This window comes from Pan paniscus, chromosome 9 (assembly GCF_029289425.2).
Source record: "Pan paniscus chromosome 9, NHGRI_mPanPan1-v2.0_pri, whole genome shotgun sequence".
In the NCBI taxonomy this organism is placed as follows: Eukaryota; Metazoa; Chordata; class Mammalia; order Primates; family Hominidae; genus Pan; species Pan paniscus.
Window position 1 is genome coordinate 66,214,811 of NC_073258.2, and position 25,531 is coordinate 66,240,341.

Here is a 25,531-nt window from a genome sequence, read left to right on the forward strand (position 1 = left end):
AAAGATTGCAAAACACTTTATTTCCATGACATATGTGCCAAGACTTGTGTTCTGTATCCAGGAGTGTGTTAGATACTAACATAGTGTTTCATTTACATGTGTGTGAAACCTGGGTGAAGAGCCAGGGTTTCTCTCCCCCACCCGCCTCAGAGTGCTTGTCCTGGAATCAGAGTGTAAAACCCCCTCTTGAAGCAGACACCAAAACTGAACTTCCACCGGGTCCTGGGCCCTGCTCTTCCTGCTGTCAGCCTAGGCCAAAGAGCAATGAGGGAACTGCTTAGGAGGGGTCTGAGGGTGATGGGGGCCTGGGGGCCACACAGGGGTGGGTGCTGTCAGGTACAAGCCCATCCCTGCCTGCAAATAACGTTGCACAGGGTCCTTCCTCATTCTTTCCTCTTCCTTTTTGTTTATGAGATGAATGGCTCTTCTGCTGTGGCTTTAGGGGCAGTGGGGAGGCAGGGAGCTATTTGGGAACAGCCTGGAAAGCTGACCCTGCAGAATCTCCCAGAAGCCTTGGTGTGGCTATGGGTACCCAGGCTGTAGAAATCCCAGATGGTCCTCTTCCAGGCCTCTCCCCAACTCCAGCTCACAGTTTCAGCTTCTTGGCACTGAAAACACTACTAGGGGAAGCAAGAGTCCACTTCAGGGCTTCTGCTTGGCCTCTACCCACCAGGGCTTGGACTCTGGACCTGCCCCAGCTAGGTTGGGGTTTCTGGGACTGCATGGCTCTGGCCCTGGAATCACGAAGCAGCGGGGAGAGCCCTTCTCTGCTCTGAGCATGCAAACCTTCTCACACCAGCCCACGGTTTCCAGGATTTCAGCCCCTAGGATGCCTGGGCCAGGACAGGAGAAGGAGGAGCAGAGGGTGGTGTTTCGAGCTCCAAGAAAGTCTTCATGACCTTGGACTTGTCACTTGGCTTCCCTGAGCCTCAGTTTCCTTGTCTGAAAAAGTGGAGTGATAATCTCGATTTCTCAGGTCAACTGTGAGGTTGAAATAAGATATTGGTGGTGACAGGGCCTGTCACAGTGGGAGGCATCAGTGGTGGCTTCCTTTTCGACTGTGAAATCCTGGGCCAGCTGGTCAGCCACGCAGGGCAGCACCCAGTAGCGAGGGAGGAGAGGCCCGTGTGCTAAGGCTGCTTCCTGAGCCCAAAGAAGGGGCCAACCCAGCTCCGAAGACCAGGTTAGAAGTGGACTTGAGCAGAGGAGAGCAGAGGAAAGGCCAGGAGAGGGTGAGGGCTGGGATCCACAACCAGCCCTTGCCAAGTGGCTGCTGAGAGAGCAGGTTTGTGCTCCCTGCTCTGCAGACGTGCAAGCCCCAGGGCAGAGGAAGGGTTGTTGGGAGAGGACCCCAGCTTCCCTCTGGTGGGATGCTCCAGCTCGAGGGGCTGTGGAGGGGCAGTTTGGGCCGTGAGGCTGGGCTGGAGGGCACTGAGCTTAGAGGAAGACCCCTGCAGGCTGGAACCAGTGTGCGAGGCAAACAGGAGAGGGCTGGGGGACAGCTGGACAGGAGGTTCAGCAACCACAGTGGGGCCAAGGGACAGTGAGGGCAGGGGGGACTGGAGGAGGCTGGGAGAATCATGAGGCTGTGGACCTGGAGACAGCGGCTGAGCTGGGGAACAGGAACCCGGGGTCTGGAACATCTCCAGCTGCTCCCGGCAGCCATGTTGTCCCTGTGGGCCAGGTCCCAGGAGCCCCTCAGCCTGGTCCCAGCAGCCCAGGAGCCCTGGAGCTGAGCAGGAGGCACAATCCATGGGGCACAGGCGCTCATGCACGTGCAGGGTCCGGCTCCACCATGCCAGCTCGGCCTGCAGGGCCTGGATCTCCTTCCGCAGGGCAAGGTTGTCTTTTTCCAGAGACTCGTGCTGCTGCAGACAAGCAGATGGGCGGGGAGGGGAACCTCAGCCAGTGTCAGGGGCCCCGCATGAGCCTTAGCCCCTTCCAGGGTCCTCAACTTCAGGAGAAAGATGCCACCACCATTGGAATAGCCAAGTGGGGTCTCTTGGCCACTCTCTGGCCAGCCCTTCATAACCACCTACCAAGTCTCCCCTGTCCCACCCTCTGAAGGGGGCTCAGATCCGCGCGCTCTCATCCCACCACTAGTGCCCTGAGCCGGTGCCATTTCTCACCTGGGATATCCACGGGCCTCCAACCCGTGTGTCCCCCAAACCACCTATTCTCTTGCCCACAGGAGCCATTCAGCAACCATGTCATTAATTGCAGGTTAAAGCCCTTTAGAGGCGCCCACCAAATTCCCTGTGGTAGAATTCCAGGCCTGTGTAGTGGCCGCAGCTCAGACCTCCGGTCTCCTCTCTCTCGCCTTCTTTCTTGCTCCCCTCCCTTCCTGACCCTCACATGAACTCTGCTTCCCGGCCACATTTCCTGTTTCCTCTGCCTGGACACCCTTCCGCCGCCCTTCTCTGTGCAAATCCCAACAGGGCCTTCCCGTGGCCACCTTGATGTCATTCTGTCCTAGATTGCTTATTGCCACTGCCCTTTTGAGGGCCCAGAACTCGCCCCTACGAGCACTGTGGGAGGATTCAGGGGATTGTTTTACAGGTTGACAGCATGAGTGTGTTCGATTCTGCATCCCTGAATCAGCATTTATTAAGTTCTGTTCTGCTGAACGCCGGTTCTGAGAACCCCTGAGACACAATCAATGTGCAGTTCTAAATAACCATTTATGATGACAGTAATGGTAAAAATGCAGAAAGAATTTTATATCCACATCTCACAGGGCTGAATAAATTGAACGACTTCCTTCAGTCCCCCCACCCCCTTTTCTGGACACTTTGAAAGAAGAAGTTGCAAAGATGTTTTGCATAAAAATGTGGTTTTGGCCCTGGACTCAAAGTTCTTTTTTTTGAGATGGAGTCTGGCTCTGTCGCCCAGGCTGGAGTGCAGTGGCTCGATCTCGGCTCACTGCAAGCTCAAGCTCCCAGGTTCACACCATTCTCCTGCCTCAGCCTCCTGGACCACAGGCGCCCGCCACCACGCCTGGCTAATATTTTGTATTTTTAGTAGAGACGGGGTTTCACCATGTTAGCCAGGATGGTCTCGATCTTCTGACCTCGTGATCTGCCTGCCTCGGCCTCCCAAAGTTCTGGGATTACAGGCGTGAGCCACCGCGCCCGGCCCTGGACTCAGCCTGAAAGCCACCAGCCCCATTCCCACGCTGGTTTCTACATGTGGAATGATGAATTTTTTTTTTTTTTTTTTTTGAGACAGAGTTTTGCTCTGTCGCCCAGGCTGGAGTGCAATGGCATAATCTTGGCTCACTGCAACCTCCGCCTCCCAGGTTCAAACGATTCTCCTGCCTCAGCCTCCCGAGTAGCTGGGACTACAGGTGTGCACAACCATGCCCAGCTAATTTTTGTATTTTTACTAGAGATGGGGTTTCACCATGTTGGTCAGGCTGGTCTCGAACTCCTGACCTCGTGATCCGCCAGCCTTGGCCTCCCAAAGTGCTGGGATTGCAGGCGTGAGCCAATGTGCCTGGCCGGAATGATGGACATTTCTAAAATGTATCATTAAGCCACCCTTCACCTAAATTCTCCAAAGGCTTCAACTCACCTCCAGGAACGGAGTCACTCACTCATTCATTTATTCATTCGTTTGCCACCTTCAGGAGGCTCAAGGAGTAACAATTTCAATTTCGTCCCTTCCCTCTTCTCTGCTTTAGTTTTCCCAACAGGATTTAACACCATCTGACATCCTGACCACTCTAGGGACTTTTTGTTTGTGGGTCTGGCTTCCCCAGGAGAATATGAGCCCTGTGGGTGGGGCTGGGGTGGGCGTTTGTCTACTGTGTCTACAGCTCTATATCCAGTGCTTAGAAATGTGCCTGGCACACGGGAGACGCTCAATAGGCATTTCCAGAAGGAAGGAATAAACGGATGCGTGGGTCTCCTAGGCACCATTCTGAGCACCAGTCCTCACTCTCACCTGGTCTACAGGGTGCTGCTCCCCACGCCTGTGCCAGCACTATGTCATTTGTCCGCAATGCGTTTTCTTACCTTCATCCTCTGGGAAAACGCCCATTTGTCCTTAAGCTCAGGCTTCATCGCCTTTTTTTGTTGTTGTTGTTGTTGTTTTTGAGACAGTCTCTCTCTGTCTCCCAGGCTGAAGTGCAGTGGCACGACCTCAGCTCACTGCAACCTCCACCTCCCAGGTTCAAGCAATTCTCCTGCCTCAGCTACTGGGATTGGCTAATTAGCTACCACATCCCTGTAATCCCAGCTACTGGGGCTGCCTAATTAGCTACAATGCTTGGCTAATTTTTGTATTTTTAGTAGAGATGGGGTTTTACCACGTTGGCCAGGCTGGTCTCGAACTCCTGGCCAACAAGTAATCCACCCACCTCAGCCTCCCAAAGTGCTGGGATTATAGGCGTGAGCCACCGCGCCTGGCTCATCTCCTCTTTAGACCACTCAATGCCACTACCTATGTGCTATGGACTCTATTGTGTTCCCTACAAAATTTATGTGTTGAAGCCATAACCCCCGATGTGATTGCATTTAGAGATAAGGCTCTTAGAAGGTAATTTAGATTAAATGAGGTCCTAGGATAGAGGATCGGGTTCTAATCTGATAGGATTGGTGGCCTTATAAGAAGAGGAAGGGAGGCTGGGAGCGGTGGCTGAAGCCTGTAATCCTAGCACTTTGGGAGGCCGAGGTAGGTGGATCAATTGAGTCCAGGAGTTCAAGACCAGCCTGGACTACATGGAGAAACTCTGTCTCTACAAAAAATACAAAAGTTAGCCAAGTGTGATGGTGCATGCCTGTAGTCTCAGCTACTCGGGAGACTGAGGTGGAGAGGATCGCTTGAGCCTGGGAAGCTGAGGTTGCAGTGAGCCAGGATCGTGGACTGCACTCTAGCCTGGACAACAGAGTAAGACCCTCTCAAAAAAAAAAAGGAAGAGGCCAGGCATGGTGGCTCACGCCTGTAATCCCAGCACTTTGGGACGTGGAGGTGGGAGGATTGCTTGAGCCCAGGAGTTCAAGACCAGCCTGGGCAACATAGCAAGACCCCCATCTCTATTAAAAAATAAAGAATATGAAGAAATAAAAAAGAAAGAATAAATAAATAATAAATGAATAAAAAATTAAAACAAAAAGGAGGGGGCCAGGTGCAGTGGTTCACGCCTGTAATCCCAGAACTTTGGGAGGCTGAGGCGGGCAGATCACTTAAAGCCAGGAGTTTGAGACCAGCCTGGCCAACATGGTGAAACTCCGTCTCTGCTAAAAATACAAAAATTAGGTGGGCGTAGTGGCGCATGCCTGTAATCCTAGCTACTCAGGAGGCTGAGGCAGGAGGATCACTTGAACCCAGGAGGCAGAGGTTGTAGTGAGCCAAGTGGCGCCACTGCACTCCAGTCTGGGCAACAGAGCGAGACTCTGTCTCAAAAATGACAACAACAACAAAAATCCCAAAAAGGAGAGGAAGGGAAAGAGATCACTCTGTCCTCTCACGTGCACTGAGAGGCCATGAGCACACAGCGAGAAGGCAGCCACTTACAAGTCAGGAAGAGCACCCTCATCTGGAACTGAATTGGCTGGCACCTTGATCTTGGACTTCCCAGCCTCCAAAACTGTGAGAAATAAATGTCTATTGTTTAAGCCACTGTTTATGGTATTTTCAGATGAGCATGAAGCTCAGTAAAGGAAGCAACTTGCAACTGGGACTGGAAACCCTGCCCATTTTAACCCTGAACCAGAGTTCTCACAGTATGGTCTTGGTCACCTCCTGAATTCTGACCCCCAGGTGATTAATCACAAATCACCGTGCAGGTCCCTGGGCCCACCTGGCCTCATAAGGTGGGACCTGGCAGAGGAAGAATAATCCACTTTTTTTTTTCTATAGACAGGGTCTCAATCTGTTGCCCAGGTTGGATGCAGTGGTGCAATCATGGCTCGCTGCAGCCTTGAACTTCTGGGCTCAAGCGATCCTCCTGCCTCAGTTTCCTGAGTAGCTGGGACTACAGGTGTGCACCATCACGCCCAGCTAACTATTTTTTAATTTTTGTAGAGACAGAGTCTCACTATATTGCCCAGGCTGGTCTTGAACTCCTGGGCTCAAACAATCCTCCAGCCTCAGCCTCCCAAAGTGCTAGGATTACAGGTGTGAGCCACTGTGCCCAGCCTGGAATCTGCATTTTAACCAGTGTCTCAGCTGGCCATTGTGTTGGGGTCTCCCTATTTGCCTCCACTTCCTGTCTTCCTTCCCCTAGACTGTGGACACCTTAGGACACGGCTGGGCTGAGGATGACCCTTTGTGTCCCTGGAGCCTGGTGTGTACCTGGCACATGGTTTGTACTCAACACCCAGAACTTTCCAAATGTCAGCCACAGGACCCTTTTCTCATCCCAAACTCAGGTGACCTAGAAAAATACAGGAGTTTGGGGGAGGTCTGCTCAAAGGTGGGATGGAGAAGAGGTGGCTGGGCCAGTAAGTGGAGCCAGAGACAAGGAAAGGGGTTAGGGGTTGTCCACACCTGGTGCAGGGCGTCTGCCTTGTCTGTGTGCTTCTGCCGGCTTCGCTGGGCGGCTGCCCGGTTCTTCTGCTTCTTCAGCTGCCTTTGTTGCTCCTTGGGGTCCTGTGGGGCATGAGGCAGAGGACTCAGGGGGCCCAGCCAGGCCTTGTGCCCTCCGTCCTGGCCCGCCATTTGTAAAGCCAAGTCTTTCCCCTTGAGTCAAGTTCCCAAGGGTCTTTTATCTCCCAGAAGCTCCCTTGGCACCCACACCCCCTATAGCAGGCACTGCACACCTTGTTGGAACGCCACCCTCACCCCTGTGTCCTGCTCACCGCTCATGTGGAGGGTGGGAGGGCAAGCAGGGAAGATGGGAAGCCTGAGATTCAAACTCAGACAGAGCCAACTTCAAACCCCACATTCTTTTTTCCTTTTTTTTTTTTTTTTGAGACAGAGTCTCACTCTGTTGCCCAGGCTGGAGTAGTGCAGCGGCTCTATCTTGGCTCATTGCAAACTCTGACTCCGGGTTCAAGCAATTCTCCTGCCTCAGCCTCCCAAGTAGCTGGGACTACAGGCACCTGCCACCATTCCTGGCCAATTTTTGTATTTTTAGTAGAGATGGGGTTTCCTCATGTTGGCCAGGCTCATCTCAAACTGGTCTTGAACTCCTGACCTCAGGTGATTCACCAGCCTCAGCCTCCCAAAGTGCTGGGATTACAGGTGTGAGCCACCGCGCCCAAACGAGCCCCATATTCTTGAACCCAATCGCCCCATCCCTGCAATGGAAGCACCACAGCAGAGGGTTAAAGCCCATGCGGCAGGCAGCCCAGAGCCGGCGTGCCATAAAGCTCAGCTTCCATTCTTCTCATTGCCATGATTTCCACACCAAGGTGTGAACTTTCCTAACTGTGAGCTCCATGAGGGCAGATGTGGTTCTCTGTGCTCATGCCCAGCTCAAGCCCAAAGCAGATATTCACTTACTCAACAAACATGTATAAGCACCTACTATGTTCCAGGCAGTAAGCTAGAGGGACACGATAGCAAACAAAATACACACAAATCCCTGCCCTGAAATTGCTCACATTGTAGTGGGGTGGTAGCGAAGGATGAATGAATGAAGGGTTTATTCCGGTGGAAGAGTGGACTCAAAGGTTGTGACCACCTTGTACCCTGGGATCAATGAAACTTAGATAAAATATTTTACCCAAATGTCCAGAGCTCTGCAAAGTCAGAGCAAGAGGGACTGTTGGAGAGCTCACAGCCCAGCCCCCGCCCCCAGTCTCTCTGGGGTATGTGTTTTGAGGGTAAGGACCTCAGGCAAGGCCCTGGCCGCCCTGGCTGCAGATTCTGAATGCTCCTAGGCTCCTGCCACAGCTCCATCCTGGCCATATGCTCCCTTGGGCCATGTCCACAGCGGGCTCACTGTAGACACTGGGGCACCAAGAAACTAAAGGCTGAGACAGGACCCACGGTGAGTGAAGGGGGCTCCTGTGAGATAAGCAGAGCCTCCAAGGGAAACCATGGCCCAGGGAATTTATTTATTATTTTACTTTACTTTATTTTATTTTATTTTATTTTATTTTATTTTATTTTATTTTATTTTATTTTATTTTATTGAGACAGAGTCTCTGTCGCCCAGGCTGGAGTGCAGTGGCGTGATCTTGGCTCACTGCGACGTCCGCCTCCCAGGTTCAAGTGATTCTCCTGCCTCAGCCTCCTGAGAAGCTGGGATTACAGGCATGCGCCTCCACCACGCCCAGCTAATTTTTCTATTTTTAATAGAGACGGGGTTTCACCATGTTGGCCAGGATGGTCTCAATCTCCTGACCTCAGGTGATCTGCCCGCCTCAGCCTCCCAAAGTGCTGGGATTACAGGTGTGAGCCACTGAGCCCGGCCTATTTTATTTTATAGAGACAGAGTCTCTCTCTGTCGCCCAGGCTGGAGTGCAGTGACATGAGCTCAGCTTACTGCAACCTCCATCTCCCGGGTTCAAGCAACTTTCCTGCCTCAGCCTCTCGAGTAGCTGAGACTACAGACGTGCCCTGCCACACCTGGCTAATTTTTGTATTTTTAGTAGAGATGGGGTTTCGCCATGTTGGCCAGGCTGATCTTGAACTCCTAACCTCATGTTATCTGCCGGCCTCAGACTCCCAAGGGGCTGGGATTACAGGCATGAGCCAGCCTGGGTTATTTGGAGAAGGAAGGAAAGGCTGCTGTGAGTGTAGTGAGGGGGGACCAGGTACGTTAGGAGAGAGCAAGTACACAGAGGCCAAGTTCTAAACCGAAGGCTGGATCTGCAATGTGAGAGCTGGAAACAACTCATTCCAATCCAATCCCGACTTCGGGGGAGGAAAGTGAGACCCAGAGAGGGGCATGCAGAGCCCTCTGTCACACTGCTCAGAGTATAGAGCTGGGACTAGGAGCTCCCGACTGCAGCCCTCACTGCCTGGGCACTGAGGACGGGATCCCAGCTCCCCTTCTCATCCCCGATCCCCAATCCCCTGTACTCACTGTCTGGGTCAGCAGCCTATTGCCCCCACAGAGGTGCATGGCTTAGGCGGGGGAGCAGAGTGGTCCCTCAGCAGCTGTGACTTCCCAGTGCCCTCTGGAGGCCTAAGGAAGTGGCAGCTCTTTAAATCCCCAGTGGCCACTCCGCCCCCAGAGGGCCAAGTTTCAGTTTCTCCTAAAGCCACCAGCTGCTCAGAATCCCTGGCTCAGGCTTGCTCACGTGGCTAGAATTTCCTAACATGAACTGGCCTTCCGGTTGGGCCCCTTCTCTGGAAAGAGGATGGTGGAGGGTGGAGAGGAGGGTAGACCAAAGGCCAGGTATGAGGAGGGTGTTCCAGGGGAGGGAGGACAGGCGGCCAGGGACTGAGATGAGAGAAGAAGCCAGTGGGGACCGATGCTCATGTGGGGTAGAGAGAGCCCTTGAGCTCTGGAATTGGGGGAACTCTGGATCACAGCACACATTGGAGCTGTCCAACTTTCAGAAAGTGACTCTCCTTCTCTGAGCCCTAGTTTTCTCATCTGTAAGGGTATGGGCTGGAGGATGGTACAACTACCCACTCCCAGGCTCATTGCAGGAACTAAGCCAGGTAATACAACCACCCCCAAACCTTCTGAGACCACTATGGAAGCATGTCTGCAAAATTAAGCAATGGCTGTTGGATAGAACAGATGGATACATTACTGTTTTCATACAACAGACCACGAAGCAGTGGAAAGATTGATGTCCAGTGGTTAGGAGCCCAGCTTCCAAGCTATGTGACTTGGGTTTGTAATTTCATCTGTGTTTCTGTTTCCAAATCTGTAAAGTGGGGATAAAAACAATTTTGTTAGGCCAGATGCAGTGGTTCATGCCTGTAATCCAAGTACTCTGGGAGGCCAAGGCAGGAGGATTACTTGAGCTCAGGAGTTTGAGACCAGCCTGGGCAACATAGCAAGACCTTATCTATATTAAAAATAAAAAAAATAACTGGGCATGGTGGCACACACCTGTATTCCCAGTTACTCAGGAGGCTGAGATGAGAGGATCACTTGAGCCCAGGAGTTCAAGGCTGCAGTGAGCTATAATCGTGCCACTGCACTCCAGCCTGGGCAATAGAGCAAGACCTTGTTTCAAAAAAAATTAATTAATTAAAAATTAAAAAATAAAGACCTAGCAAACCCTGAAGCCCCGGGCATACCTGCATGCTTGTTGTAACTCTAAGAGGGACACTTGGATGGGGCATCTGTTTGGGGGCCAGAGGGGCCAGTAATTCCTGTCCAAGAACAGCATGCATGCAGTATGTAGAGTCCTATGGTCTGGTGACTAGAGCATCTTGGAGTTGTACCTGAGACCTGAGGGCTCATGGCTGATGATGTGGTATCACAAGAATGGCAAATACAGATATGATCTTCTGATAGGTGATGGTGGCTGGAATGTTGTTTTAAAGAGTTCATGGACACCTCTGAGCTTAGTAAAAAAAGAGTACTGCAGTTGATTAGCAATGTCTGCCACACCATGATCGATTAGTGATGCCTGTTATGGGCAGAGGTGTGGAGAGTGCAGTCCCCTACTATCCCTAGAACCAGGCATAAAACAAGTCTGGGTTTCAGAGACAAAAGACTTGACTCTCCGTCCTGGCACTCCACTCACCCAGTTTATCACCTGGAGCCTCAGTGTCTTCAAAGATATGCTGGTGATCACAAAGAAATGATACCTATTTGACAGTTGTTTTGAAGATGGGAAAGAATGAGATGAGAAGAAAGCTCTTGGGATATTGTAAAGTACTATGTGGCAAAGATTCCCCCTCCTGAAATTTGTGGTGTCATATTCTGGATTCTAAGATTATTAATGCAGGCTCCTAATTTAAAATGCCTGGGTGGGTGAGATTGGGCATAAGAGCTGGGCCTTGCCCTCCTAGCTTCTGAGGGGCCTGGGAGCAGAGGCGGAAGTGGGATGCCCCACGCAGTGAGGCCATCCCTGTTTCTCTGAATTATTGTTTCCTGGAAACCAGGAAGGCTGGGGCATCTTGCCTGAGGCAGGCACCTGAAGGGCTCATTAAGCCAGCCCATGAGCTCCCCTGGGAGGATCTGCAGGCACCTTGTGCATGATGTGACTACGAAGAAACACCCGTGTGTGCTTGTGTGTGTGTGTGTGTGGAGGGGCTAGGCCTGAGTGTCCCACTCCAGATCCCAGCCCCTGCCCCAGACCCCCAGTCTTTCTTCTCCAGACCCTGGCTTCTGGCAGAGGTGAGACAGCAGGTGTAGCTCTTCCCAGAACACCACAGCCCTGGGAGAAGACCAAAGAAGGCAGCGTTTATGGCTCCCTGAGGAGGCAGCTGGGAGAGGGAGTGGCAGGGAGGGAGGGAGGTAGGGTGGGTAATGTTTAACTAGGAATGGCTGTGGGAGACTTCTCCCAGGCTGGTGGGACCATCCAATATGACCTCGCCTTAGACGGTGTCTCAGTCAGCTCAGGCTGCTATAATGCAATACCAGAAACTGGGTGGCTTAATGACAGCCTTTTATTTCTCGCAGTTCTGAGGGCTGAGAAATCCAAGAGCAAGGTGCTGGTAGGTTTGGCTCCTGGCAAGGCCTCTTCCTGGCTGGAAGATGGTGGCACTCTTGCCGTATTCTCACATGGTCTCTCTGCCTTCTTATAAAGACACTCATCCCATTGTAGGGTCCCACCCTCACAACCTTATCTAAGCCTAATTACCTCCTGAAGGCCCCACCTCCAAATACCATCTTACCAAGGGTTGGCACTTCAGTGTGTGAGTTTGGGGGGGGAACACAAACTTTCAGTTCATAAAAGAGGGTGAGGAAACTAATGCCCAGAGGGGCAAGGTCACTCCACGGGAGGGGCAGAGCTGCAGGGAGAACACAACCTCTCTCTTCTAGGCCTCAGTCCTGCTCCACACTCTGCTTGGAAAGGCCTGGTCCATTAGTCCAGAGCCAGCAGCCCCAGTGGGTGGAGGGTTGGAGGCCTCCCAAATACCACAGCTACCAATGAGCTCCTACATGGCAGGACTGGTTCTTTGAAGGATCCCCAGTGCTTCAAACACTGCCTTCACGTAATAGATGCTCAATTAATGAATTAATTAATTAAAGTCCAGCAGGCAGCTTGCCACCCAGGAACCCCAAAACTTTCCTGAGGAAAGAAACTTTTCACTCATTCCCATAGGACCTGCCCTGGGTTCCTTGTGGGCTCCCCCCAACCAACTTCATCATTTCACCAATGAATAAACTGAATTATAGGGAAGAGAAAGTCACACCACTGTTTTGGGAGAAGCCAGAATGCCCTGAAGCCCTGTCCCTTTTTTTTTTTTTTTTTTGAGACGGAGTCCCACTCTGTCACCCAGGCTAGAGTACAGTGGCACAATCTTGGCTCACTGCAACCTCTGTCTCCAGGGTTCCAGTGATTCACCTGCCTCAGCCTCCCAAGTAGCTGGAATTACAGGTGTGTGCCACCACACCCACCTAATTTTTTGTATTTTTAGTAGAGATGGGGTTTCACCATGTTGGCCAGGCTGATCTCGAACTCCTGACCTCAAGTGATCTGCCAGCCTCAGCCTCCCAAAGTGCTGGGATTACAGGCGTGAGCCATTGCACGCGGCCTGTTTTTTGTTTTTTGTTTTGAGACGGAGTCTTGCTCTGTCTCCCAGGCTGAAGTGCGGTGGTGCGATCTCGGCTCACTGCAACCTCCGCCTCCCAGGTTCAAGTGATTCTCCTGCCTCAGCCTCCCAAGTAGCTGGGATTACAGGTGCGTGCCACCATGCCCAGCTAATTTTTGCATTTTTAGTAGAGACGGGGTTTCACCACGTTGGCCTGGCTGGTCTCGACCTTAGGTGATCCGCCAGCCTCGGCCTCCCAAAGTGCTGGGATTATAGGCGTGAGCCACCGTGCCTGGCCAATGGGGATAATAATAGAAGGATTTAAGTAATTTATGTAAAGGGCTTAGAACAGTGCACAGCCCACAGTTAAGTCACATAAACATCTGTTAAACTTAACAAAGGCACTCAATACATATCTGATTAATTTTTATTCACGTAACAACAGGCTTGTGTTTCCCTCCCTCCCTCCCTCCTTTCTCTCTCTCTCTCTCTCTCTTTCTTTCTTTCTTTCTTTTGATGGAGTCTTGCTCTGTCCCCAGGCTAAAGTGCAGTGGTGGGATCTCAGCTCACTGCAATCTCTGCCTCCTGGGTTCAAGCGATTCTCCTGGCTCAGCCTCCTAAGTAGCTGGGACTATAGGCAGGCACCACCACGCCCAGCAAAATTTTTGTATTTTTAGCAGAGACGGGGTTTCGCCACGTTGGCCAGGCTAGTCTCCAACTCCTGGCCTCAAGTGATCCACCTGCCTCGGCCTCCCAAAGTGTGGGGATTACAGGCGTAAGCCACCGCACCCAGCCTTTTTTTTTTTTTTTTTGAGACAGGATTTTGCTCTTGTCACCCAGGCTGGAGTACAGTGGCGCGATCTTGCCTCACTGCAAACTCCGCCTCCTGGGTTCAAGCAATTATCCTGCCTCAGCCTCCTGAGTAGCTGGGATTACAGATGTGCAACACCACGCCCAGCTAATTTTTGTATTTTTAGTAGAGACAGGGTTTCACCATGTTGGCCAGGCTGGTCTTGAACTCCTGACCTCATGATCCTCCCGCCTCAGCCTCCCAAAATGCTGGGATTACATGCATCAGCCACTGCACCCGGCCGTAAGTGAAGTATTCTCCATGCAGCTGCTCATGAAACCTTCACCAGGAGGCAGCGGATATCTGTGTTAGAGGAGTCTCTCTCCCTTATTAGATGATCTAAGTTAAGTTACTACCAAGTCTAGAGTGCACCAGCTTCAGACACGAGGCCCAAACGATGTCATCAGGAGTCAAACTCTTACTCTATTTGCTGTCCTCCAGGCTGGCTACATTCTCAGGCAGAGCCCGCTCATGGGAGTAGGATGGCCACCAGAAACACCAGCTTCACAGCAACCCAGGGCAGGCACATCCCCAGCCCCTCCCACTTTCCCAGTAGCTCCAACAAAAGTCCCAGGCCTGGCCTTCCTTGGTCTGGCTTGGGTCATGTGCCTATTCCTGACATCAATCACTGTGACCAGGTGAGATTGGCAAGGCCAGGGCCTCAAGCCCATCCTGGAGCCCAGGGTTGGGGTGAGCCCCATCTAAACCATAAGGACTAGGGGTGAAGAAGGGGCAGTTCCCCAGGGCATCGGGTTACTGTTGGCAAAAGAAGGGTGAGTAGATGCCAGCTGATCCCACAACCTCAGCTCAGCTTCCGACATGAGGAAGCTGCCACTCAGCAGCACGTCCCGGGCTCTGGTCACCTCCCCAGGTAGATGGACTCCAATTCCCCCGTGTCTCTGATACTAAGCCCGGCACTCTTCCTGTCCATTATTTCACACTGCTCAAGATGCGGAGGAAGGTCCCAGCAGTCAAGGACCCGTGGACAGGAAAGCAAGGGCTTGCCAAAGGATGATTCCAGATGTACTGAATGCTGGGCAGGGACAGGGGAAGCCACATCATGGAGACTCCCCAGGGCGTGGGGAGAGAAGAACAGACTTTTGCTTTCAGCACATTGTGCATACCACATTTCAGCGCTCATTAAAGATGGAGTCTGGGCGGGGCACGGTGGCTCACACCTGTAATCCCAGGACTTCGGGAGGCTGAGGTTGGCAAATTAAGAGTTCGAGACCAGCCTGGCCTACCTGGTGAAACCCTGTCTCTACTAAAAATACAAAAATTAGCCAGGCATGGTGGCACACACCTGTATTCCCAGCTACTCAGGAGGTTGAGGCAGGAGATTCGCTTGAACCTGGGAGGCAGAAGTTGCAGTGAGCCGAGATTGTGCCATTGCACTCCAGCCTGGACAACAGAGAGAGACTCTGTGTCAAAAAATAAAAATGAAAAAAGTTGGAGTCTGCAAATAGCTGGGCCTCCCAGGAACTAAGTGACTTCCCCTGGGCTCTATGGGGCTCTTCACTGCCCGGTCCTCGGTGCACCTTCCCACGCTCACTCCCCTCCCCAACCCCCAGTCCTGCTGGCCCTTTGCCACCTCCAATGCCTTGAGCTTCTGAGTCTCTGCCATTCCTTTAATGTACTTACACATCTTTCTGGGAAGCGGTCTGGAACTTCTGGAAATGGGAAGGCAGTCTAAATTATAAACAGCTGAGCTCTGAAGAGTCTGAGAGCATCCCAGGGCTTTGTTTGTTTGCAAATGGCAGTTGCAACCATAGCTCCTAGATTTTCCCAGGCGGTTCAAGCCCCAGAAAGACCAGGGTTCAAATCCTTGCTCTGTCCTGCTACTGTGTGAGCTTGGACAAGGCCCTTGGTTTCTCTGGGTTCTCATTGTCCTTGTCTGTAAAATGGTGATAATTCCCTCACTTCGCCAGGGCTGCCATCATGACTGAAACAAAGTATGGAAAGTGGTCACCAGTGACCTCAGAAAGGATAAGTCCCTCGCTCTTGTCCTAGTTACCCCTAAAGACGGGAGGGCCTCATGTGGAGGCTGGTGCCGGGAACTGGCCAGCCGAGCTCACAGAGCAAGGGACTGGAGGGCTGGCTGGGGTGCAGTGGGGTGGGAAATGAAGCCCAACCCAGACTAGCTAGCGACTCAACATGCAACAGACAAGGCAGTGCTGCCCTTGGCAGAACCAGCACCAAGGATAGCACCAAGGATAGCACCAAGGGTGCAGGAGAGCTTTTGCCATGCAAGTCAGCAGTCAGTCACAGCCAGAGGACTCCAGAGATTCTCCAGTTTCTTTGTTTTGCAACTGGGGAAACTGAGGCCTGGCAAGAAGTGGGGAACTGGCCAAGTACAAGGAGGCGGCAGAAACAGGCAGACCCAGGTTCTGCTGCAGCCTCCACGTGCTCTTCTCATCTTATTCCTCGCTGATCCAGAAAACATCTTGGGGCCTGGAGTGGAATAACGGGGGCACAGGACACCCTTAGACGGCAGGGAGCATTTGTACCTGTTGCTGGTCTGCAGGAGCAGGACTGATTCCCAGAGGCCCCAGACCAGGGTCCCAGGAGCTGGAAAGGGGGCCCCATCCAGAAGGAAGTCTGGGGATGGGGTCCTCTGGAGAACTGAGTTCACCTGCAGCTCACGTTCACCAAGCTTCGAGGTCTCAGACAGCCTTGTGCCCTCTCTGGACCTGTTTCCTCATGTGTAAAATGAAGGAACTTAACCAGGTGCCGTGGCTCACACCTATAATCCCAGCATTTTGGGAAGCCAAGGCAGGAGGATTACTTGAGCCCAGGAGTTCGAGACCAACCTGGGCAACACAGCAAGACCCCATCTCTACCAAACAAACAAACAAACAAACAAACAAACCCAAAAACGAAAACAAAAATTAGCTGGGCATGGTGGCATGAGCCTGTAGTACCAGCTACTCAGGAGGCTGAGGTGGGAGGATCACTTGAGCCTGGGAGGCAGAGGTTGCAGTGAACTGAGATCACATCACTGCACTCCAGCCTGGGCAACAGAGTGAGACCCTGTCTCAAAATAAATAAAATAAAATGAAGGAACTTGACAATGACTTCTCAGGGTCCTTCTTGCTGTGCTGGAGGCCGGGGCCTGCCTGTGCCTTTTGGGAGGCCTTTTTCTAAACAAGGGACTAGCAATGAACCGAGGCTGGTGCTGCAGACAGAGACCTGGGTACCTCCCCCAGCACTGCCATCTGCCTTCCACTACAGGGCTCAGTCTTCCCTTCCCACCACCCGTCGGGAGGCAGTACCTATGAGATGCCCTTTTTTTTTTGAGACAGAGTCTCGCTCTGTTGCCCTGGCTGGAGTGCAGTGACACAATCTCAGCTCACTGTAACCTCTGTCTCCCGAGTTCAAGCAATTCTTCTGCCTCAGCCTCCCGAGTAGCTAGGATTACAGGTGACCAGCACCATGCCCTGCACCACACCCAGCTAGTTTTTGTATTTTTAGTAGAGATGGGGTTTCGCCATGTTGGTCAGGGTGGTCTCAAACTCCTGACCTCAGGTAATCCACCTGCCTCAGCTTCCCAAAGTGCTGGGATTACAGGCATGAGCCACCGTGCCCAGCCAAGATGCCTTTTTTGATTTGGGCCTGGTGTGGGAGTTGGCATCTGTGAGGATCTCAGAGAGTGGGAGCTGGGTCTGCCTCAGTTTGGGGGGCTGAGAAACCTGATGGTAAGAACAAGGCTGGTGAAGCCCTGCTGCTTCCTGTCCGTGTGAGCAGCTAGAAAGCAATTCACAAACCTCTATCCCTATTTCTATCACGCAGCAACTATTTCCTGAGCATGTCTTATGTGGCAGGCCCTGCTCTAGGTGCTGGGAGACATCTGTTTTTTAAAAAAAGATCCAAATCCTGCCCTTGTGAAATTTCCATCCTAGGGAGGAGCAGGGAGACGATAATTACCTTAAGTGAATTATCTAGTCTGGTGGGAGTCCACAGGTACCACGGGGAAAAGAGAGCTAGGTAAGGGCCATGGGGAGTGTGGGGTAGGGGATTTCACATGTAAATAGCGGGGTCAGACTGAGCCTCGTTGAGATATTTGAACAAAAAAAAAATTGTTTCTGACATTGGACTTTTGAGCAAAGAATTAAAGACGAGAGAGCCGTGACAGTGAGGTACTGGCTGGGGTCGGGGGCAGAGTGGTGTAGTGGACTCCTGGGACTGGCAGGGTCCAGGGAGCAAGAGATTGGGGTGGAGGCCATGGGCCATTCACGCAGGGGCTCATAGGCCAGTGAGAACCTTGGGCTTTTACTCTGAAAGATACAGAGAGCACCAGAGAGCTCTGAGCAGAGGAGAACATGATCTGACGCATAGGTTAAAAGGGTCCCTGGTCGGGCTTGGTGGCTCACACCTGTAATCCCAGCACTTTGGGAGGCCGAGGCAGAAGGATCACTTGAGGTCAGCAGTTCGAGACCAGCCTGGCCAACATGATGAAAACCCACCTCTGTAAAAAATACAAAAATTAGCCGGACATAGTGGCGCATGCTTGGAAGGCTGAGGTGGGAGGATCACTTGAACCCAGGAGGTAGTGGCTGCAGTGAGCCGAGATTGCACCACTGAGCAAGACTCTGTCTCAAAATAAATAAATAGGCTGGGCATGGTAGCTCACACCTGTAATCCCAGCACTTTGGGAGGCAGATGTGGGCAGATCACCAGAGGTCAGGAGTTCGAGACCAGCCTGGCCAACATGGCGAAACTCTGTCTCTACTAAAAACACAAAAATTAGCTGGGTATGGTGGTGGATGCCTGTAATCCCAGCTACTCAGGAGGCTGAGGCAGAAGAATCGCTTGAACCCAGAAGGCAGAGGTTGCAGTGAGTCGAGATCACGCCACTGCACTCCAGCCTAGGTGACAGAGTGAGATTCCATCTCAAAATAATAATAATAATGATAACAAATAAAAATAAAAAATAAAAAGGTTGGCCGGGCGCAGTGGCTCATGCCTGTAATCCCAGCACTTTGGGAGGCCGAGGTAGGTGGATCACCTGAGGTCAGGAATTCGAGACCAGCCTGGCCAACATGATGAAACCCCATCTCTACTAAAAATACAAAAATTAGCCAGACATGGTGGCTCATGCCTGTAGTCCCAGCTACTCTGGAAGCTGCGGCACAAGAATCATTTGAACCCAGGAGGCGGAGGTTGCAGTGAGCCAAGATCACGTCACTGCACTCCAGCCTGGGTGACAGAGTAAGACTCTGTCTCAATAAATAAATAATTAATTAATTAAATAAAAAAGGGTCCCTGTGCCTTGGAGCAGGGGAGCAGGGAAGCCGGTCAGGAGGCTGCTGCAGCGATCCAGGTGAGTGTGGTGGGGGGGGTCTGTCATGCGGAGAGAAGAGTGGTACCTGCCTCTTAGGTTCCGGAGTGAGGGCACAGCAGGACACGGGCAACCAGGGGCAGCAGCTGCGCTCCTGCGTTCATTCACCAGGCCTGGCCCCATGGAGGCAAGAAGCATCTAGCACAGCTTTGCTCCTGAGGGGCCACAGGCAACAGGTGAGGTGTACGAGCACATGGCTGTTGGAAGATCTCAGATTTTCAAGTCCTTTCTACCTCCTAAGGTTCTGGAAAAGCTTGCAGATGTCATGTGCCTTTGTGTGGTGAATAACACCTCCTTTTGTCATCTGGAGTTGGAGAGGATGCCTCTGCTGCCTCCCACACAGACAGCTGGGCTAAGACCTGTAATGCAGATGCTTGAACACTCTGACTTGTCTTATGAGGCATGCAGCAGTGGCATGCAGGATGTACACACCCACTGAATCATCACTGACCAGCACTGAGGACCTGGCTGCCTTTGGATATGTAAAACCTACATAGGCTGAGTACAGCAGCTCACACCTGTAATCCCAGCACTTTGGGAGGCCGAGCTGGGTGGATCACTTGAACCCAGGAGTTCAAGACCAGCCTGGCCAACATGGTGAAACCCTATCTCTTCTAAAAATACAAAAATTAGCCAGGCATGGTGGTGCATGCCTGTAATCCCAGCTACTCGGGAGGCTGAGGCAGGAGAATCGCTTGAACCTGGTAGGTGGAGGTTGCGGTGAGCCAAGATTGCGCCACTGCACTCCAGCCTGGGTGACAGAGTGAGACTGTCTAGAAAAAAAAAAAAAAAAAAACCTACAGGAAGATTAGCAGTGGGAGGGCAGAACTATGGTCTCTATGCAGTTGCCATCTCTGTGCTTCCAGTTCTTTGCTTATTAATTAGTAGGACAAAACCTACACTTGGGTAAGCTGCCAGCACGTGCTTGCTGGTGCCTCTGTCACAGGCATGTGGTCCAAAAAATAAGACTGGCATCCTAGATTGTCTTATCAGAGAGGGAAAACAGGTTTTCTGTCTTCTCATTAAAACTGTAACTTTATTATAAACAATCTAATACAAACAATGTAGGTTAAAAGAATTAAATAGGCCGGACATGGTGGCTCACGCCTGTAATCCCAACGCTTTGGGAGGCCAAGGTGGGGAGATCACTTAAACCTAGGATTTTGAGGTTAGCCTGGGCAACAAGGTGACCCCAACCCTGCACTCCAGCACGGGCCTGGGGCCCTGGCCTTGCCAATCTCACCTGGTCACAGTGATTGATGTCAGGAATAGGCACATGACCCAAGCCAGACCAAGGAAGGACAGGCCTGGGAGTTTTGTTGGAGTTACTGGGAAAGTGACAGGGTCTGGGGATGTGCCCCCCTGGGGTGATACTAAGCTGGTGTTTCTGGTGGCCGTCCTACTCCCATGAGCGGGTTCTGCCTGAGAATGTAGCCAGCCCGGAGGACAGCAGATAGAGGAAGAGTCTGACTCCCAATGACATCGTTTGGGCCTCATGTCTGAAGCTGGTGCACTCTAGACTTGGTAGTAATTTAACTTAGATCATCTATAAGGGAAAGAGACTCCTCTAACACAGATATCTGCCGCCTCCCGGTGAAGGTTTCATGAGAAGCTGCATGAAGAATACTTCACTTGCTGCAACACTGCAGAAAAATAAGGCAAGTCCACAGAGGGCAACAAATGACAGTGAAGGGTTAAACAGGGAAAACTAAGAATCCAGAGAACCCAATTTCCCATCTCTTCGTGAGACTCCTTTATAAGTGTAAGAAATCTGGAGCAATTTACACCAGATATAAGTGCTGCTTCTCACACATGAACACAATCATAACTTGCTCCTTCTTTTTTTAAATTTTCTTTTGAGACAGTCTCATTCTGTCTCATACAGGCTGGAGTGCAGTGGCGCAATCTCGGCTCCCTGCAACCTCCGCTGCCGCCCACCACCCCCAGGGTTCAAGTGATTCTCGTGCCTCAGCCTCCCAAGTAGCTGGGACTACAGGTGCGCGTGACCACACCCGGCCAATTTTTTGTATTTTTAGTAGAGACGAGGTTTTGCCATGTTGGCCAGGCTGGTCTCAAACTCTTGGCCTCAAGTGATCCACCCAGCTCGGCCTCCCAAAGCACTGGGATTACAGGCGTGAGCCACCGTGCCCAGCCTCATCATTATTTAAGAAAAAAAATTTAAAAATAAAAAAATAGCTGGGCATGGTGGCATGTGCCTGTGGTCCCAGCAACTTGGGATGGTGAGGTGGGAGGATCATGTGAGCCTGGGAGGACGAGGCTGCACTGAGCTGTGATCATGCCACTGCACTTCAGCCTGGATGACAGAACGAGACCCTGTCTCAAACACACACACACACACAGAAACTGTGTGTCTAGAGCAAACTTAAAAATAAATATTTAGATATATAAATAAATAAATAAATAAATAAATAAAATACTTGGGTATACTCCTTGCTAATGCTTAATGGCCAGCAGTTCTAATTTAAGCAGAGTCTTCTCCCCCGGCCTTTTTTCCTTCTGGTTCCAGAATATAGAATTTTGTTACTTTTCTTATTATTATAAAGGTAATCCATGAAATATAATGGCTGATTAAAATGATTTACTTTTTAAAATTAAAACTATAATGCCAAATTTTCAGGCCCGGCACAGTGGGTCACGCCTGTAATCCCAGTACTTTGGGAGGTCAAGATGGGAGGATTGCTTGGGGCCCAGAGTTTGAGATCAGTCTGGGCAACACGGCAAAACCCAGTCTCTACAAAAAATACAAAAATTAGCTGCGTGTGGTGGCACAGAACTTTAGTCCCAGCTACTCAGATGGCTGAGATGGGAGGATCACCTGAGCCCAGGGAAATCAAGGCTGCAGTGAGCCGTGATTGTGCCACTTCACTTCAGCCTGGGTGATAGAGTGAGACCCTGTCTCAAAAATAATAATAATAATAATAATGTGAGACCCTGTCTTAAAAATAATAATAATGCCAAATTTTTCTTTCTAGACGTTGGGTAAACATGCCTTGTTAAAAGGCTGTAGATCTCTATCCTCAAGTTACAAGCCACTTATTCGGCCCTAAGAAGTTTCCCCTTCAAAAGCAGGTTTCACAGATGTCACGATTTGGGTATTTTAATTTCACGATTCTTTCTTGTGAAAAAAAAAAAATATATATATATATATATTCATATTCACAGTTATATATAACTACAGCTCTATACATCTTCTTTCCTAGTTTTCTTCCAAAGGTATTTCCCAAAGATTTTATTTAAGAGTGCTCTTCTGCTCCTCTGCTTGAAAGTAAAAAAAAAAGAAAGAAAAAAAGCCAGGTGCATTGGCTCATGCCTGTAATCTCAGCACTTTGGGAGGCCGAGGTGGATGACTTGAGGTCAGGAGTTTGAGACCAGCCTGACAAACATGATGAAACCCCGTCTCTACTAAAAATACACAATTAGCCAGGTGTGGTGGTGCACACCTGTAATCCCAGTTACTTGGGAGGCTGAGGCAGGAGAATCGCTTGAACCTGGGAGATGGAGGTTGCAGTGAGCCGAGATTTTGCCATTGCACTCCAACCTGGGCAACAAGAGCAAAACTTCGTCTCAAAAAAAAAAAAAGAAAAAAAAAGAGCTCTCCTCCTTTCCATGAGGCAAATGAAAACACAGCTCGTAATGAGGCCCCTTACTTGTCTTTAAACGCCTCTCCACCCAATTTCTAGCTACAGTCAGTTCTTCAAAAGTTAAACACAGGCCAAGTGGGGTGGCTCATGCCTGTAATCCCAGCACTTTGGAAGTCTGAGGTGAGAGGATCACCTAAGCACAGGAGTTCAAGACCAGCCCGGGTAACACAGCGAGACCCTCGTCTCTACAAAAAAATTTAAAAAATTAGCCGGGCTTGATGGCATGCACCTGTAGTCCCAGCTACTCAGGAGACTGACGTGGGAGGACTGCTTGAGGCTGCAGTGAGCCATGATTGTGCCACTGCACTCCAGCCTGGGTGACAGAGTGAGACCCAGTCTCTAAAATATGTTTATAAAGTTAAACATAGTTGGCCGGGCGCGGTGGCTCACGCCTGTAATCCCAGCACTTTGGGAGTCCAAGGCTGGCGGATCACGAGGTCAGGAGATCGAGACCATCCTGGCTAACATGGTGAAACCCCGTCTCTACTAAAAATACAAAAACTTAGCCAGGCGTAGTGGCGGGCATCTTTAGTCCCAGCTACTCGGGAGGCTGAGGCAGGAGAATGGTGTGAACCCGGGAGGCGGAGCTTGTAGTGAGCTGAGATCGTGCCACTGCACCCCAGCCTGGGCGACAGAGCAAGACTCTGTCTCAAAAAAAAAAAAAAAAAGCTAAACATAGTTACTTCCTGAACTCCCCCTTTTTCACAGAGCTTGGATGTTGTTTATTTTTATTTTTTAAATTTCTATTCACTGAAATTCTACTATGTGGCCCCTGGGAACAACAGCATGGACAGGCAAGACTTTAAGCCAGACATTTGAACAAGTTCTTTCAATGCTACTGGTAGGAAATAAAACAATCCGAGGCTGGGTGCGGTGGCTCACACCTGTAATCCCAGCCCTTTGGGAGGCTGAGGAAGGCAAATCTCTTGAGGCCAGGAGTTTGTGACCAGCTGGCCAACATGGTGAAACCCTGTCTTTACTGAAAATATAAAAATTAGCCGCGCATGGTGGCTCATGCCTGTAATCCCAGCTACTCAGGAGGCTGAGGCAGGAGAATAGCTTGAACCTGGGAGGCAGAGGTTGCAGTGAGCCAGGATTGTGCCACTGCACTCCATCCTGGGTGACAGAGCCAGACTCTGTCTCAAAGAAAAAAAGAAAATATAGACACACCCAAGGTAATAATTTTATGTTCTCCCAAACTTCATTGCCCTGATTTTCAAACTTTTGTGACTGTGATTCACAGTGAGAAGTACACATATCTGTATAAATATCTAAAACAAATGTTTCACCAAACGCTACTTAGCTTTACTACGTGGGTAAAGGTAGTAATGTTTTCAGTTCTGTTCATTCTATTTCATTTTTGTTAATGCTACTAGGTTGAACCATTTGAAATACATCTGTGTATCAAAACTGTCAAATATGGGCAATTTCATACAGTTCAACCTATTTGTGACACTAATTTTACAATCCACTTCCTTAATGGAATGCATCTCATAGATTAAAAAACATTGCTAAGTGGGCATATTTCCAGTTTATGTTATTTTTAAAACTAAAAGAGGACTGAATTTTTGTTTTTGTTTTTCATTTAATATGGCGCGGACATCTTTCCACACTGGTATCTTACAGCTCCACCTCACTGTTTTCTGTTTCTTTGAGACAGGGTCTAACTCTGTCATGAAAGCTAGAGTGCAGTGGCATGATCACGGCTCACTGCAGCCTTATCCTCCCTGGTTCCCACCTTGGCCTCCTAGGTAGCTGGAACTACAGATGTGCACCACTACACCTAATTTTTTTTTTTTTTTTTTGAGACAGACTATTTCGCCCAGGCTGGAGTGCAGTGGCACAATTTCAGCTCACTGCAACCTTCGCCTCCTGGGTTGAAGTGAGCATGTCTGGCTAATTTTTGTATTTTTTATAGAGATGGGAGTCTCCCTAAGTTGGCCAGGCTGGTCTTGAACTCCTGGGCTCAAGCAATCCACTCACCTCTGCCTTCCAAAGTGCTGGGATTAGACATGAGCCACTGCGCCTGGCCCACTTCACTGTTTTAAGGGCTTCATGAATTCACATGCACCTACCCCGGCTCAGGTAACCTGCCCTCACTGGAGGCACTTAGGTTTTTTCCAATTTCTTGCTGTTCCAAACCATGCCACAGTGAACTTCGTTGTTCCTGTGCAGTGCCAGAATGTGGTGCTGGCTCCTAGAAGCAGGATGGCAGGCTCCTACCTCTAGACATTTCTTTCTTTCTTTTTTTTTTTTTTTTTGAGACGGAGTCTCACTCTGTCGCCCAGTCTGGAGTGCAGTGGCACAATCTCGGCTCACTGCAACCTCCGTCTCCTGGGTTCAAGCAATTCTCTGCCTCAGCCTCCCGAATAGCTGGGATTACAGGTGCCGCCACCACGCCCAGCTAATTTTTTGTATTCTTAGTAGAGACGGGGTTTCACCATGTTGGCCAGGCTGGTCTTGAACTCCTGACCTCGTGATCCACCTGCCTCGGCCTCCCAAAGTGCTGGGTTTACAGGCGTGAGCCATGGCGCCCGGCCAGCATTTCCCATTTTGATCTTAGCTGCATTTCGAAGCCTCTGGGTAGGCGATATGCTCACTTTCTTCCTTTGTGTGTGTGTGATGGAGGGTAAATGGTGCTGACCGAAGGGTCCCACTCAGGCAGCCTATCTGTTCAGCCCTCCTCTGACCACAAGCCCCTTTCTGCAAGATGGGAAGCTCCAGCTTCTTCCAGACCTCTCTCTAGGCAAACTTCATGGAGGCATGAAGACATTGTGCTTTACCATTTACTAGACCTGAGTTTGAATCTCACCCATGCTCCTTAAACACTCTGGATTCCATTATCATAGCTACGAAAAGAATATAAACCTCTCAGGGTTGCAGGGAGGATGAAGCTGAACACGTGAAGTGCGTTGCAAACAGTTACACAGGAGTTAACTATTGTCCTCAGCTGGTGCTGACAGCTCTTTCCCAAGCATGAGAGAGGCTCTTCCGTGCTGCCTATTCACACTTACCTGCAGCAATAAGGCTGTCTCCTGAGTTTACAAAAGGGCTTGGTCCTTGACCTATTTCCTCACTTCTTCTGGACTTCTTGAGCGCTAAAGTAAAGAATGAAAC

General features: G+C 50.6%; 1 protein-coding gene across 7 annotated transcripts; it reads right to left on the bottom strand.

Annotated features, from left to right (window-relative positions):
- On the bottom strand, window positions 1-25,507 carry BATF2 (basic leucine zipper ATF-like transcription factor 2). 7 transcript variants are annotated; one of them, XM_055094494.2, is made up of 4 exons: window positions 25,429-25,507; window positions 9,660-9,776; window positions 6,493-6,594; window positions 1-1,868 (listed from the first exon to the last, which is right to left on the bottom strand). In XM_055094494.2, the coding sequence occupies exons 2-4, from the start codon at window positions 9,666-9,668 to the stop codon at window positions 1,185-1,187; spliced, it is 795 nt and encodes a 264-aa protein (XP_054950469.2). In that variant the 5' UTR covers window positions 9,669-9,776; window positions 25,429-25,507; the 3' UTR covers window positions 1-1,184. The 7 variants fall into 7 exon arrangements, with proteins under 7 accessions (XP_054950469.2, XP_054950470.2, XP_008952277.4 ...); XM_055094495.2 differs by lacking the exon at window positions 25,429-25,507 and having other exon boundaries at window positions 9,660-10,343; XM_008954029.4 differs by lacking the exons at window positions 9,660-9,776; window positions 25,429-25,507 and adding an exon at window positions 8,981-9,104 and having other exon boundaries at window positions 1-1,865.
- Window positions 25,508-25,531: the final 24 nt, after the last annotated feature.

Coding starts and splice junctions, on each gene's coding strand:
- BATF2 (XM_034932961.3), bottom strand. CDS start 6,663: ATGGCGGGCCAGGACGGAGGGCACAAGGCCTGGCTGGGCCCCCTGAGT. Junction 1,869..6,492: donor AGGCAGACGCCCTGCACCAG/GTGTGGACAACC, acceptor GCTTGTCTGCAG/CAGCACGAGTCTCTGGAAAA.